Below are 17,626 nucleotides of genomic sequence, written 5' to 3'. Positions count from 1 at the left end.
GCTCTCACCAAGATAAAAGAAATATGCCTTCAGCTTAGAAATAATACGATCTCAAGTCAAACAAAAATGCTAGTCAACCCACTTTATTTATCTTTTTTTTAAAACAATTTTTTTTTTTGCTTTTGTTGGGCATAACTTCACTATACAAAATATTTATTTACATTTTTCTCAAACATAAATAGGTGATGGAACTTGTAAGATATTGGGTAATACTCCAAATCGAAGTGGGTCAAGATGATAAGTTTGACAAAGAAAAGTTTTTTTTTTATATATTTTTTTTAAAGGCTCAAAAGGGTTAACTATGGATATTTGATAAAAGGGATGGCTAGAAAGACTCAAACGAATCAAAGATGTCATTTCCATCGTCTTTTAGGGCTCTAAATAATCTTCCATATCTACTAGTTAGATGAGCCTCCATATGTAGCAACACACATTTTTTTTCTTTTTTTTTTTAATTTTACAATTTTTTTTAAGGGTTAACTCAAAAGAAATCTAGATATCGTGTATACAATAATAACTATTAAGCTGTATAAAGATTGAGCAAAAGGGTTACTCTCCAAGAAAAATGATAGGCTCAAAAACTCACTTGGTACTTATTATGACATGTTCATTCCTTCAAGCAACTCATATTTGTCTCCGACATCAACATGTAGAGTAGCAAACATAGTGTAACATCACTTAAGACCAAAGATAATGCAAATAATAAAATTTAAAATTAATCATGTCATCCAATGTTAAAACAAATCACACAAAAAGTTTTGTTTTTTATTTATTTATTTTTTAAAAAACAACATTCTACCCCCCAACTTATTCTAAACATGAAAGGAAAATCCGTATGCAGAAATGTGAGAATGATGCAGAAAAATAATTAGAAAAGTTACACTTAAAATTATAGAAAAAGAAAATATTTATTTTTTATTTTTTATTTTTTATTACTAAGAAGATGCGTTTCTAGAGGCACTACACTCCATATTCAGCCATCTTCGACTCAAAAATGTATATTTATAGAGGAGAAATTAAAAAGAAGAAGAAAAAGAAATTCAAAACATAATAAAGAAAAAGAAAATGTCTGAATTTTTTTTAATTTTTTTAATTTAATTAATTTTTTTTATTTTTTTCTCAAACGATGAAGATGCGTTTCTAGAGTCACTACACTCCATATTCAGCCATCTTCAACACAAAAAGTTAGCAACAGTTAGTTTCTACAATAAAAAATCTGTAAAAACTTAACCAAGATTCCACAATTGACTATTCCCTCCTCCCAACCAGAACGAAATATTGTCATCAATGTTTGAAAGGAAAGAAGTAGAATTTAGAAGACATCACCTTAGTGGTGCAACACAGAAGAAAATATTTACAAGCGGAGAGTTAAATCTAATTTGTACTTCTTACTGTGGCTACTGTTACCATCATTATTTAGACGCTCCAACACAAATTTCCAGGGGTCTGGCTCCGGTTTATAAGCTTGTAATAGATCAAGTAGCTCATTAGCAGTGTGAGCACAAATAAAAAGCTTTTTGACATTGGAAAAAACGAAATAGTTTTTTATTGCATGGTTAAGAAATGCGATAAAGCCATCATAAAAATTATTGACATTTAACAAATCGATGAGTTTCTGGTGAATGTGCATATGGGCCCAAGATGCTAGTGTGATAAGTGCCTCTAGTATTACAAGATCTCCTAGAAGAAAAATAAAAGTATCAGCATGATTAAGCATTTCAGTTATTCTTTTTTGCATGCCTGAGACGACTAACTCTTCTCCAGTCGATGAGTCAGACAAACTTCCCAAGGTTTTAGGACTCTTGGGATGATGCATAACACTTGACTTTCTCTGACAAAAGCTGCTTCTGAGACCATTTTTGATAACCCTCAATTACCTCCTCCATTTACCAAGTGTAATTTTTTCGCTGCTATGCTTCGACCAAGATCTATGGCTGCCTCAACGAACTCTTTATGTTTGCCATAGTTAAATCCAGAAAGCACACAAATGTTCTTGAATTGTCTATTGGGAGTAGTTGCTATTGGAATACTTCTTAAAAATAATTTGTTAGTGCTTGACAAAAAAAATCACATTTAAGAGTTTTGGTGACAGTGGGTCACAGTTGTGTATGAGGTAACATGTCAGTGTCAAATAATGTGTAAAGCACATGGTTCGCGAGTAAAAAAGGAAACAGTAAAAAGGAAAAAACAAACAGTAATAAGGAAAAAGCAAACAATAATAAAATTATTAAAGACAATAATGCAAACAATAAAACAATAGTGAAATAAAATAACAGTAAAGTAAAAGGATATTTACAGGTAGTTGCGACTGTGGCTCACATTTTTCTCTGGTTTTACGTCCAGAAACGGCTTGAACGCCCTTTATGGGTTGAGGATATGCTTCCTATCCAGTTTTCTTATAAACTGGCAAACATGGCCGTTTATAGTCAGATTCCCGAGACTATATCGTGCATGCTCTTTCTGGAATAATGGCCATAAATGGAGAATCGCTCCTTGCACATATCCACTGGGATGCGTTTCAAGAGACAGAAGGATATCATCCAATGACTCCTTATTCAAGCCATCCCTAATTAATTGAATCTTATCTTCCATGTTATCAGAAAATATTCCTAAAGAACATGGTTTTTTATCGCATCTCATTCTGGCACACTTATGACAAGGAACAGAAATTCTTCGAGCTCGTCGTTTTCTTGCATAATTTCCTTTACCATAATCAGGCATGTATGCAATAAATTTTGGAGATAACTTACCTGCCGATCATACTTTAGTCTCGATTAACCAACAGATGTCAGCAGATATGTTATTCCTCATAAGTAATCGCATGTGTTCGGACCGAGCTTTATAGATTGTAAGGAGGGCATTCTGAGAAAGTGAAGGGAATCGCTTGTGAAGCTTCGCTAGAATCTCGTTTCTGTCCATACCTTCGCCTCAAAATATCAGTTATTATGGGAAATTGAAGTAACTAACTTGATTATCACGGCAAACCGTTATCCGCCACTTCACCGGGGTAACAAACTAAAGCACACAAACAGAAAAAATTAAAACACACAAAGAAAATTAAAATCGTCCTTTTATTGAATTTACCTCAAGCTCCAACTGGATGTCGTAAACACTTCTCTCAATGTCTCTGAGTTGGCTTTCTAAACCCTCAACATAGGATATTAACTATGGTGGTTGCAAAGTCCAAATACGATATGTTTTACAAAATTGAATCTGCCTTTTGAGATGAGTTTTAACACGTTGAAGTGGTTTAAGAATGTTAAGGAGGAACGGTCTAAGTATGGTACTCATGATTAACAATGATAAGAGAAAGCTTAACGGTAAAACAAATACACTTATGCAAAAATAATTTCAATTAGCAAAAGAATAATAAAAAGAAAGAAAGAAAAATCAAATCAACGAAAAAAAAATCAATTCAAATCTGGTGGGTCACTCAAATTTATTTCGGTGTCTTCTCCATGTAGTTGGTACTCTAGATATGGCTTTAATATTTGACCATTAACTTTAAATGTGACACCGTTCTTTAGGTCCTTAATTTCAATTGCCCTATGTGGAAAAACAGTATGTATAATAAATGGGCCAGACTAACGAGAGCGTAACTTACCTAGGAATAGGTGCAAGCGAGAATTGAATAAAAGCACTTTCTGACCTGGAATGAAAGATTTTCTCATAATTTGATTGTCGTGGAAGACTTTCATTCGTTGCTTGTAAATCTTGGCATTTTCGTATGCATCATTGCGAATTTCTTCAAGTTCTGCCAGTTGTAATCTTCTTTCTGAGCTGGCTTACTGTATGTCAAAGTTGAATTTCTTGATGGCCTAATACGCACGATGCTCAAGTTCCACAGGTAGGTGGCAAACTTTTCCATACACTAGCCTGTAGGGTGGCATCTCAATCGGGGTCTTGAAAGCCGTTCTATATGCCCATAATGCATTATCAAGTCTTAATGACCAATCTTTTTTGTCCGGCCTCACCGTCTTTTCTAATATGTACTTTATTTCTCGATTGGAGATCTCAACTTGGCCACTGGTTTGCGGATGATATGGGGTTGCCACTTTGTAAGTGATTGAATACTTTATCAAAAGAGCTTTAAATGCTTTGTTACAAAAGTGGACACCACCATCACTGATTATTGCTCGAGGGAATCTAAAGTGTGAAACAATGTTGCTTTTCAAAAATCCTATCACCACCTTGTGATCATTGGTTCTACATGGAATTATTTCTACCCATTTCGATACGTAGTCAATAGCAACCAATATGTATTGATGGCCAAAAGAAGGGGGAAAGGGACCTATGAAGTCGATACCCCATACATAAAAAATCTCAACCACTAAAATTGGATTTAGTGGCATCATGTTCATTCGTGTAATACTCTCCATTCATTGACACCTATCACATAAAGAACAGAAAGTGTAAGCGTCTCGAAATATAGTTGGCCAATATAAACCACATTGTAAAACTTTAGTCGTTGTTTTCTTAGCACTGAAATGGCCTCCACGAGCTTGTTCATGGCAGAATAAAAGGATATTTTAAATTTCACTTTCTGGGACACATCATCTAACAATTTGATCTGCATAATATTTGAACAAATACGGGTCATCCCAAAAGAAATTCTTTATTTCTGCAAAAAATTTGGCCTTGTCTTGCTTGGTCAAATGCTCTAGAAGTTGACATGTAACAAGATAATTAACTATATCAGCATACCAAGGTAATACTTCCACACTCATCAATTGTTTATCTGGAAATGACTCATTCAATGGTAATGATTCTGTAATTGTGTCAAAATAGAGACGAGAGAGATGGTCTGCCACGACATTCTCTGTGCCTTTTTTATCTTTAAATTCCAAGTCGAACTCCTGCAAAAGTAACACCCAACGAATTAGTTTAGCTTTTGCATCTTTCTTTGTGAAAAGATATTTAAGAGTAGCATGATCTGTGAATATAATTATTTTACAACCAATGAGATAAGATTGAAATTTTTCCAATGCAAACACTACTGCTAGCATTTCTTTTTCAGTAGTTGAATAGTTCAACTGTAAATCATTCAATGTCATACTAGCATAGTAAATAACATGGGGAATTCGATCAACTCTTTGTCTTAACACTGCTCCTACTGCATAATCAGATGCATCACACATGAGTTCAAATGGTAAGCTCCAGTTTGGGGGTTGAATGATGGGTGATGATGTCAACAACTACTTTAGTTTTTCAAATGAATCATCAAAGATAAAAGGTACATCCTTAGCAAGTAAATTGCATAAGGGTTTAGAAACTTTGCTAAAATCTTTAATGAAACGTCTATAGAAACCAGCATACCCAAGAAAAGATCTTACTTTTCTGACTGTTTTGGGTGGAAGAAGATTAGAAATGAGATCCACATTGGCTTTGTCAACCTTAATACCTTTGCTCGAAATGATGTAACCGAGAACAATACCTTATTTTACCATAAAATGACATTTCTCCCAATTTAAGACCAAGTTCTTCTCGATACATCTCTGCAGAACTAGTGTTAGATGAGGTAAACATTTATCAAACGAATCACCAAAGACAGAAAAGTCATCCATAAAAACTTCAAGAAATCGTTCAACCATATCAGAAAAAATGCTTAGCATGCATTGTTGAAATGTAGCAGGTGCATTACATAATCCAAATGACATTCTCATATATGAAAAAGTGTCAAAAGGGTAAGTGAAAGTTGTTCTCTCTTGATCTTTTGGTGCTATGGGAATCTGATTATATCCTGAGTAGCCATCTAGAAAGCAATAAAATTCATGGCCTGCTAATCTATCAAGCATTTGATCGATAAATGGTAAAGGAAAATGGTCTTTACGTGTGACAGAATTCAACTATCTATAATCAATGCATACACGTCATCCTGTAGTTACTCTAATGGGTATCAATTCATTATCAACATTCGTAACTACTGTGACTCCTGACTTTTTGGGGACAACTTGTATAGGACTGACCCATGAACTATAAAAAATTAGGTATATGATACTTGCATCTAATAGCTTAAGGACTTCAGTTCTAACAACTTCTTTTATATTAGGATTTAACCGACATTGCATTTCCCTAGTAGGTTTAACATTTTCATCAAGGTGAATGTAATGCATGCAGTCTACTGGGTTTATACCTTTTATGTCCGCTATGGTCCATCATAATGCTCCTTTGTGCTCTTTTAAAACATCCAACAACTTACATTTTTTTTCGTCATTTAGGAATGATGAGATGATTACCGGTAGAGTACTTTCTTTTCCCAAAAATACATATTCTAATGTGTTGGGTAATGGTTTGAGCTCGAGTTTCGGTGGTGATTCTGATGATGGGATGAGTTTCTTCTCTGATGGTGCTAGTTGTTCAACTCTTGACTTCCATTTATTAGTGTCCATGGATGGTGTTGAGTCAAGTAGGGCGTTGACCTCATCGACCGATCTGTCAATATCAAAATCCAAACAAAAGTGAGTTAAACATGTTTGTAAAGGATCATCACTAAGGTTTGAAACAAAAGTATCATCAACTAATGCTTCAATTAAATCCACATCAATAATTTCATCATCTGCATTATGAGGTTGTTTGGTAATGTTGAAGATGTTTAGCTCCATAGTCATGTTGCCGAATGACAACTACATATTTCCAGTTCTGCATTGAATGTGAACATCGGCGGTTGCCAAGAATAGTCGACCTAGAATAATGGGGATGTGCTTCCTTGAATCCTGTATTGGTTGAGTGTCAATTACAATGAAATCAACAGGAAAATAAAACTTGTCTACCTGGATAAGCACGTCCTCCACAATACCACGAGGTATTTTCGTGAACCGATCTGCAAGTTGTAACACCACTGGGGTTGGGTGTAATTCTCTAAGTCCAAGTTTCAAAAATACCGAGTAAGGCAACAGATTTACACTAGCTCCTAAATTCAACAACTCAATTGTGTGGTTCCCTATGCTATATGAGATAGTGGGGGAGCCAGAGTCTTTGCATTTTAAAGAAATTTTGTGTTAGAGTATAGAACTAATGTTTTCTGTTAAAAATGCCTTTTTTTGAACATGCATATTTTTCTTTTTAGTACAAAGGCCTTTAAGAAACTTGGCATAAGATGGAACTTGCTTTATAGCATCAAGTAAAGGGATGTTAATACTTACATGTTTGAAGATTTCAAGAATCTCACCTATGGATTTTCCCTTTTCGCCTTTAGCTAACCTCTGAGGAAATGGAGCTTTGGGAACGTATTCTTGTGGGTTGGTTTCTTCTTTCTCCTCCAGTGATGAGTCCTCAACATTCACAGGTACAATTTGATTTTCTTTTGCCATAAGCATCTCCACTTTGTTGTTGATTTCTTTTCCTTTTCGCAAGGTCATGACTGCTTTGACCTCTCCATACTGTTGTGGTGAATTGGTACTTACTTTATGTACTCCTTTAGGATTAGGCACTGGTTGACTTAGAAATTTACCTTTCTCAACGGTCATTGCCAAAGTCTGAACTGAAGAAGCAAGTTGTCCCACCATCTTCTCGATGCTTGAAACTGATTGAGCTTGTGAATTGAAACCTGCTCTCAACTCATTTCGTAGTCCATCAATGGTGCAGTTCTGTTGCTCAATTGTGGAGTAAATAACATTTTCTTGAAATTCTGAAATGCATCCTCCTATGGTCTGGGTTGAGAGTCGTTTTGGTTCTGATTGAATGGTCTAAATAGGGGCTGAGAGGCTTGAGGAATTTGAGAAATTTGTTGCATTGGTGGAGCTAGAGTTGCTGGTCCATTCTGTTAGAATCCTTGAGATCATGAAAAATTGGGGTGGTCTCTCCATCCAGGATTATATGTGTTGGAGTATGGGTTGTAATTTGATGGTTTTCTCATTACACCTATGGCATTGACTAGATCTGAGTATGAATCAAGGTCATGTGGTTCAGTTGATTTAGCAGTCGATAACGATACTATTTGTCGAGCAAGACCTTCAACCATCTCATTGATTTCTTTGATTCCCGAAGTTGACTCGCCAATGTGAACTTCATTCACTCCTTTAATTCTTTTAGTATTCTTGAGTGATCGACTCCGTTGTTGGGAATTATCTGCTTGTCGCTGGAAGAATTCACAAATCTCTGATGCACTTTTTGACATTAGCTCTCCTCCACTTGTTGCCATTAGCCATTCTTGCACATTCGGCAATAATCCCTCCAAAAAGTATTGGCATTGATGTCATTTCTCATACCCATGATGTGGACACTTCAAGAGTAGCCCATTGAATCGCTCCCATGTTTTGAAAAATTGCTCGTCCTCTCTCTGGATAAACTCTGAGATTTCCTTGCGAATAGTATTGGTTTTATGCACTGAAAAATATTTATTCAAAAATTTAGTTACCATTTGTTCCCATGATGAAATGCTATTGGCAGACAATGTATTAAGCCATGAACGAGCTCTATCCTTTAAAGAAAATGGGAATAATATAAGTTTAACATCATCATCTGAAAAATTCTCATATTTAAATGTTTGACAAATAGCATGAAAATCATTCAAATGATTATATGGGTTCTCATTTTCTAGGCCATAAAATGTGGGGAGACAATTTAGCACACTAGGTTTTAGTTCAAAACTCCTAGCAGCTACATTTGGGTATCTTATACATGATGTGTTCAAATTAGCTAAGAGACTAAAATAGTCCTTAAATGGCCTTTCCTGTGGTGCTTGTAAATCCATTTTATTTTTAACGTGTTTGTGTGTGCGAAGTATTTTTTCTAATTCAAGGTCTATAGGTTCAAGATTAGGTAATAATGATCTTCGACCATGCATGCAAAACAAATAAAATAAAAATAAAGATGGGAACAAAACAAATAAAAATAAAAAAGAGGGAGAAATTACGATACTAACCTTATTGCGCTATTACAACCTTAGTATAAAAACACACTAAAAAAATACAAGAAAACAAATAAAAGAAATTATTCACAAAAATTAATTCTACAAATTAAAATAACTTACCTCCTCGGTAACGGCGCCAAAAACTTGTTGTGTAAATTTTATTGAACTTGCAAGTGCACGAATCTATTGTAGTATAGATCAATGGTGACGAGTGTCGATCCCACAAGGAAGTGGATTTTAATTGTGTGTAGAATTAATTTTGTAAATGGGTGATTGAATTTGTGGTAGAAATGATTTGGAATATGCTAAATCTTAAATTAAATTGGCGAGAATAAATTCTAAAATTGGAATTGAAATGGCGAGAATAAATTGAAGAAAAATCTATTGAAATGACGTACTTGTGTATCTGGATCCGTATCAACATGCACCATGAGCTAAATATTTCTTATTAATACCAATTAAATCATGAGGGGGGAATCCACACCTCACGAACCACACTCTAATCAATATGGTGCTAAGGGCTTATCGTGCCAAATAATAATAACCTTATACTAGAGAGCCGGTGTAATCAAGGCGGTATCTAGACAAGATTATTATTATTTGTCGACGAGAATTCAAAACATCCACAAAAACTAGAGGGGAAGAGAAAATAAATTTACCAAATTAAGCCCATAACACATGTTGAGACTTCACCGTCAACCCAAGCTTGAAAGAAAAGTAGCTACTCATAATTGAACTAGGGGTAAAATAAGAATTTATTAAAATACGTAGAAAATACAAGATGGAGAATGAATTACAGAAAATAGATCCCAAAAATGGATTCAGAGATATCAAATTAGGGGGGGAGGCCCCCTTTTATAGATACATGGATTAAATCATGACCATCGGATTAAAAACAGTTTGGACGCTCAGGATTGCGCCACGTCATCAGTCAACAGTATGCAATTTGACCACGCGGATGAACAGTAACATGATTTGACCCGGGTTGAACAGTAACGCGGTTTGGTTGAAAATAATCCTGTGTGATGCATGTACCGTACGCGAAATTTTTGGTCAACTGATATGTTGCCACGTCACTATCAACAGTACATAAGAATTTTAGTCCAACAGGATCGTGACACCTCATCAGTCAATGCCACATCATCGGTCAATTCCACGTCATCGATCCGTCTATGTGAACAGTGTCGTGAACAGTAATGTAGACAGTACCATACACGTGAATAGTACCGTACATGTGAATAGTGTCATTTTTCCTTTTATGCTTCTCCTAAGGTTTTCAACCGTCTTGAGTTCAAAAGTGATGTCCGTTTTGTCGTCTAATCTCTTGTTTATTGTGAAATGACTATGATGCCCCTAAAATATATAAAATACTTAATTAAAATAAAACACACGAAATTAAATCAAAAGAAAGTTAAATACATAAAAGTAAGGGTGTTAGTAAAATTTGTAATGTAAAATGACGATTTTCTCATTTATAAATATACATTTTCTAACACTCAACAAGTAGCAAGATCTTCAACTGAGTCAGCGTATTAAGCACTTGCAAATACTACAGTAGAAATTTTGATGACTTCAATCTGTGCTTAAAGAGTTGCAGGTTCCACTAGCCGATATTCCCAATTATTTGGTGTGATAACACTAGAGTTGCTTCGCTGGCTGCCAATCTAGTTCATCATTCAATAACAAAACATATAGAGATCGATGTTAATTTTGTGAGAGATATAATTTTCAAATGTAGAGTGGAAGTCAAATATGTCCCTACTGAATATCAGCCTGCAGACATATTTACAAAGGCTCTTCCTACTGATAGGTTTCAACGGTTGCGAGACAAGCTACATATTCTTCCTAAAACATTATGCTTGAGGGGGCATGATGAAAATATTGTAGCAGAACTACAAACTTGAGTAATATGAATTCAAATATGTTAAATGACATGGCAGCATACTTGTCATTCGTTAGTGTTCTGGAAGTTTAATGTGGACAGTCTTGTCTCTTAGCTTATCATTAATTCAAGCTTTTACTTTTGCATTTATCAAGATCAAGATAAAGATAACTATTGTGCTAGGCTTGATCTCATTCTTGGCTTATCGTGTTTCCTGTACAGCACTCCAAATATAATGATTATGAGGTGAATAAAATATATAAAAAAGTGCTTTATTTCTTCTTCAAGCCCATCTTTATAATTCAAGTGATTAATTGTGGTGTAGCCATCACGCGAAGCATGTCCCATTCCTCGTATTTAGAGGAAATTTTAAAATACATTAGAGATGTTATATTAACTATAAAATAAATTAATAATTTTAAAACATGTATATTTTTATTTTAAAAAATCACCATGTAAGTTAGAGTGTTCATAGATCGAATTTTGCGGATTGGATATCAATCCGTATCCAATAAAAAATTTTGCAAATTATAATTTTTTAATCCAATCCATGATGGGTGAAATTCAATCCAAATCCAATCTATATGTTTGCGGATTGAATGTGGATTTGACCCAATTCACCATTTTACAGATTGGTTTGCAGGCTAAAAATTTTTAATCATGTCCTATCTATGAACTAATTAAATAAAAAAAGTAACATAAAAATGATTTTATTACCAATTAAATTCAAAATTAAATAAAATTTAAATAAATTAATTGTTTAAATAAAGCTAGAAAATACATTCAAGTTTCAAAATATAACACACCAAAAAGAAAAAAAAATCTAATTTGTTTAGATTACTACATGAAAATTAACTACTTAAAAAGTTATATTTTTTATTTAATTATTTTTATTTTATATTATTATCGAATAAAATATAATATGCAATTAATGTAATTATATTTGAACTTATTTATTTATTAGTAAGTATAATGCCATATTTACAAGTTTAATTTTTTTATTAGATAAATATTTTTTTTTTTATTTTTTTGCGGATTCGTTGATTTTTGCAAATTTACAAAAGTGAATCCATATCCAATTCACTGATTGCAGATTTTTAAATTTTCAATCCAATCTAATCAACATATAAAATTTTTAGAGATCAGACGGATTAAACAGATCGGATTGGATTCTAAACACTCTAATGTAAGTAGTGATTATATTAAATTCAATTACACATGTTATGGTTACTAAAAAAGTACACTATTTGGTTCTAAGAATATTGTCTTCCTCTCACAATAATCAAACAAATTAAGTTCAAGTTTGATTTATTCAAATTTTAGATATTTCTTTTTATTATTAACAAAATAGGCTACCTAGTGGTACATGACAGCAATGTCTTCATGAAACTCGCCAACAACCCATGTATTTTATCGAGGGCTGTAACTTACATGAGCAGTAAGTTAGCAAGGCCCTAAATATTAAAGACATTATATCCCCCGTGATTGATAGAGACATTCAATGCATTTACCTTATAGATGATATTTTTTGAGACGAAAATATGAGTGGTTGGGCAAGGATTGAATTGCGAATTGTCCTTATTTCACTCGGCAATTTATTGAAAAAAAAAAAAAAACCCTCTTCTTCTTAATTCTAAGTGGGGTGTCTTCAATTTTGGTTTTATATACCGTGGTGTTTCATTTTTTTTTATTTTTTTATAAGCCATTGCTAGCTCCATGGCACTCCCTATTCCTCTATCTCTATTATTATAAACTAATCATCAACCTCAAGGAGCTTCTCTAAGTGCTTGCTTTAAACAAAATTGAAGTTAAGTGTTCATGCAAATGTTTAACGTTACAAAGTAGCAAGCTTTGGCTATTATTAATTTATTAGCCATCAAATATAGCCATAAGCTGCCCTTCATTAAATCCTTATCTCTTGGCCAAAAACCCATCCGAAAGGAACAGCACTGCCTCCTTTCTTAGCCGTATCTACCAGAGCTTTATTCTCCAATATTCTTCTAATCCTTAAAGGCAATCCACACACAAAATCCTGAGCTTTGCGCCCTTCACTTGTGAGACCTATCAACTTCTCCACTTTCCATCTCTCAATCAGAAACTCCAAGATATCAGCATAGTCATGGCCAGTGTACACTCCAAGCCTTTGTGTAACAGCTGAGAAGTGATCAAAAATCTTATCATCTTGCCCATCATACATAAAATGTCCCGGCATTCTGAACCTTTTCTTCATCATGCCTGCTAAAGCTAAGATGGTGTCGTCCGGGTCGATTTCAAAGAGCTTTTCAACAATCTTTGTGTAGGCAGTTTCATGGCGTTTCTCATCGGAGGCAATGGTGCCACATATTTGTGCCAGCTTCATGTCCCCGTGCTTCTTGACGAGCCTCGCTGTGTTGCCATGTGATATGAATGTTGCTCTCTCTTGGAATGATGTGTAGACGAACCCATTGTACGGATTGTTTTCAAATTTAGGGTCCTAGGTTACACCAAAATTCAACATTTGAAAAATTAAAAATATATGGGTAAATTTGATCGCCTTTAGTCCTTACATTTTAGATCAGTCATTTAAAAAAAAAATTACTCAAAATATTGCTGACATTTTGCCAAGTTAAACGTAGAGAATAATTTAGTAAATATATATAAACAATAGTGATATTTTGGATTTACACAAAATGAATACATGTAAAATTCTCTTTTAATTCATAATTTTTTTTAACGATTAGTTAGAAGAGTTTAACCCAATTAACTAGATAGTTTTTTTTTTTTTTGAAAAAGCCCAAAATATCCTGATTGCATATTATTTTTCATTGAAGTATTTACCCTTTAATTAAGAGTAAGGTACTAAGGAAGTAAAGAAAGATTGATAGATGTTACCATTCCTGAGCGGATAAGATACTGAATAGACTTCTCAATTTGCTTCATGTCTACACGGCCAGAGAGGTAAAGATACTTATTGAGAAGGTCACCATGTCTGTTTTCTTCAGCCGTCCAAGCCCTAATCCAGGTTGCCCAAGAAGTGAGGCTTGCACCAGTCTCATCCCTAACACCATCTAGAGTGTTGAGCATCGTTTGGTAAGTTGGCAGAGCTTCTTCTGTGATCATTTCCCCAACCAGCGCAACGAAATGTTCAGCAGGGAGTTGCTTGCATCTTTCTCTCAGCTCCTTGACCTGTTCATAGAATCCTTCTGATGTTTCAGATTCCGGCAGAAAATCGGTTGGCTGCCAACTTTTGTCGACGGGTTTCAGGTGAATCAAAACGTTCTGCTCAGCCCAAGTCTCCAATGATCTGAATATTTCAACCTTTTCTGGTGCCATGGAATGCGTCACGACGTCCCTGTGAATGATGATCACCAATTGAAGAATCATTTTGAGTTCACAACTTTAATTTCCTATTAGTCAACACAAAGGAAGACTGAGTGTAAGTGAACCCAACTAAGCAAACTGAGATCTTGCCTGGAAATACTCTATATACAATATGACCCTAGATTAATCGATTAAATACCATATATGATACCAAATTTAACTGAAAAAATTAACAAGGCTTACACGGTTTAGGAGATGTGATGCAGTGGGACTGAGAATGTAGCTGCTGGGACATAAAGTAGACTGTTTTCAGACTCAGAGCCATCATTTTTTGGCCTCTTTCAGTTTGTTTAATTTTTATTCAACGCACTAATATGAATTGTTTTATCATGCGCAATCTTGATGGCAAAATCTATTTTTTAGGCCATACTTTTCGTTGGTCCTTCGATTATCTAGTCAATATGCGTGACTTGTGAGCGCACACAACACCACGTAGCTTGGGTGTGTTTTAGTTTCATGTGAATCAATTGTTGGCGCATGCTGAAAGAGCTCCAATCGCTCCAAGCACGTCAACATGACCAAATTAGAAAATCAGAATCATAGTATCTCAGTTTTGTTCTAATTGAATCACACAGCATGCAACATCAGTTCGTAAATTGTGGTGCAAAATTATTAACTGATCACTTCACAGCCTGTATTTATGCAAACAAATTTCAATGTAAGCAGAAAGCAACTTGTGGTGCGTTTGGTAGTAGTAAGGTATTGTAACTTTAAAATGCAATTGCTGTGAAATAAAAGCCATCACTTTAGAGTAGGAGTTGATGGTATTCGGTAAATTAATTTTTTAATATGGAGTAAAAGCCATAACCAAACACCTTATCAGCTAGGCTTTAGCAATCCAGTTACCGTACATCAGTCCCAAATGCACGCTTGTTCTATGTACAAAAATGATGATGATAATCATAATAATAATTAAAAATAAATAAATATATAAGCTTACCTAGTCTTGGCAGCAAGAGTAGAGCACATCAACGCTGGACGAGATGATCTGATTCTGGTGATGCTCCTTCCGTGAGATTGAGAATAAGGGAGCTTTTTGGATACTACGAACAAGGAGAGTGTGTTTAGGTGCAGAGCCATTCTCTCTCTTTTTTTTTCCCCCCCAACTTATGATTTTCCCGAAACTTTCTTTTTCTTCGTGTATCCGCCTCAGACCTGGACAACACCTATATACAAATAGATATGATCAAGCACACACTCTCACTGTTTTTCACTGTTTTTTTCCCCATCTTTTCTCAGTCTCTCTGTGTTGTATCTGTCTGTCTGTTTTCTTTTCATTCGACTGGCTGCTGTTACTCTTAATGGATTTATGTGCATCAAATTCAACTGAAGTCTTATAATTGTTTGTCTTTAATCAACTTAAGATATTATTAATAAACTTGCTTTTTCCTTTTAAATAATCAAAGGGTTATGCCATGTGTACGAAGTGTGTAAATCGTGTAATAAATAAAGGGAAAAAATCTTGATACACCCCCAAAATTTAGAAAAAAAAAAAAAAAAACTCCACGACTTTTTGAAAAAGACATTTAAATCTTAATTTATTAACTAATTCCGTTAATGTTAACAGAAAATTCATTTTCAACTTGCAATTGCCATTGTTTCCTTCTAACATACAAGTCAATATATTGACTTGTTCATTTTACTCATAGTAAAATTATGAACATATCCTTGTTTATAAGAATTGGGTTGGAGTTTTTTTGTAGAGCGGCTTTTTATAATTAGAGATGAAGAGGCCTCTGTAGCAGCATCTGATCCTGAAAATAACTGGAACACTATGATTGGGATAAGGGATTGATTTTATCACCTATGAGATAAGCATAAGCATAAGCATAAGCTTAAGCTTAAGCAACAAGCAGGGACAAAAGGGAGATTTTATTATTCCAAATCAAATGTTTCTGCTAATCTTTTTTGGATCAATCGACCGAGCAACCCCTTTTTCCCAATGTGGTTCAAAACGGGTTCAAAATGTACTGATTGCGTGCAATCTGAATCTTTTCAATGAAGATTTTGTGAAATCGGAATTCAACCGATCCCATTGAAGTTTCTGACAGAGCAATTGATGGGCTAAAGAACAAGCTCCCGACTCCCGAGAGCTGAACAGTTGTTAAGCAATTTTCACGATCGTGTGTACAAAATGACAACGCAAGGAAGTTAGTCCTTGAGCAAATTATTTTGATTCTTTTTATTTTGTGTTTACTTGCTAGAGTGAGAGTGAGAAGTGTGGATTTTTCTCACTTCAGTATTTACTTCTTCTAAATAGGAATGGAGTGGGAAATGAGAGTGGGACTCTCATTAAGAGAGGTGAGAGTAGGAATCTACTCTCACCTCTCCCTTTTTTATCATTTAATTTAATTTAATTTAATATTTTATAATTAATAAAATAAAATAAATATTATTATATTTATTTGAATAATATTATTATATTTATTTGAATAATAATATTATATTTAACTAAATAATAATTTGTATTGATTTTAAGTTAAAATTATTTTAAAATAATATTATTATATTAATAGAGAATTAATAAATATAATATTATTATATTTATTTTAAAAATAATAGTACTATATTTATTTAATATTAATAATAATAAATAGTTTATTCTAAGAAAATATTAATTTTGTACTAAATAATATTATATTATTATTTTATATAATAATAAATTTAATATAATTATATTAAATAAAATAAAATAAGGTTTCATTTTGTATTAAAATTAATAATTTATTGTTCATAATTAAGAATATTAATAATTATAATAAATTTACAAATATAATAAAATAAATATTATTCATTAAATATATTTTTTATTAGTTTTATAATTAAAAATTATAATTCTTTAAATAAGGATAAAATTATAATTTGAAACTATTTACTCTCAATTTAAGACAAAGTAAACACATAAATTAGATTCTGATCTCTAATCCATGCTTCCATTCCAGTGTAAGTAAACAACCTACTCCCACTCCCACTCCACACTCTCAATCTTAAGATTCTCACTTCTCAAAATTTTTAATTCAATCCAAAAAATAAACACTACCTTAAAACAGTGGGTCCATCGTGATCTTTGATGATGATCTTGTTGTACGTGTATGCCAGGCCCCAAGAGCCTGACTCATAATTTTTCTATAAATAAATAACTAATAAAGTCTTTTTGTCCGAACAACAATAATAAGTCTTTGGTGTAGGTGAGACAGGCATGCCATGATACCAACTCCTCTAATTTTTTTTTTTTTTAATTTTAAAGGATATATGTGGAATAACCAAGTAAATGATACGAGATGTAATAGACACGTTTATCGTAAATGAACATATTATTAAATTCTCAAAATTCCTAATAGTTAACGAATTTTTGTAAAATTTTTCTTCTCAAAAAATGAACATTCATTATAACACTTTTTTTTCTGAAACATGCAAATTATAGAAAATGATTTTTTTTTGGGGCAAAAACTCATTTAATTTTTATATTTTCAGGTTACTTTAACATTTTTACCGTTAAATTATTAATATCTCTATCGTTACTTTTTGTTTAT

The 17,626-nt window shown here is 33.5% G+C and overlaps 1 protein-coding gene across 2 annotated transcripts; it reads right to left on the bottom strand.

Moving 5' to 3' along the window:
• Positions 1 to 12,508: 12,508 nt before the first annotated feature.
• LOC102626031 (stearoyl-[acyl-carrier-protein] 9-desaturase 5, chloroplastic-like) lies at positions 12,509 to 15,413 on the bottom strand. Of its 2 annotated transcripts, none has more exons than XM_006484699.4 (3): positions 15,034 to 15,413; positions 13,605 to 14,064; positions 12,509 to 13,206 (listed from the first exon to the last, which is right to left on the bottom strand). In XM_006484699.4, exons 1-3 carry the CDS (start codon positions 15,171 to 15,173, stop codon positions 12,637 to 12,639), a joined length of 1,170 nt encoding a protein of 389 aa, XP_006484762.1. In that variant the 5' UTR covers positions 15,174 to 15,413; the 3' UTR covers positions 12,509 to 12,636. The 2 variants fall into 2 exon arrangements, with proteins under 2 accessions (XP_006484762.1, XP_024957397.1); XM_025101629.2 differs by having other exon boundaries at positions 13,605 to 14,119; positions 15,034 to 15,174.
• Between the last annotated feature and the right edge of the window lie 2,213 nt (positions 15,414 to 17,626).

This window comes from Citrus sinensis, chromosome 4 (genome assembly GCF_022201045.2).
Source record: "Citrus sinensis cultivar Valencia sweet orange chromosome 4, DVS_A1.0, whole genome shotgun sequence".
Lineage (NCBI taxonomy): Eukaryota > Viridiplantae > Streptophyta > Magnoliopsida > Sapindales > Rutaceae > Citrus > Citrus sinensis.
The sequence above is the reverse complement of the archived record's forward strand: the minus strand, read 5'-3'. Positions and strand labels throughout refer to the sequence as shown.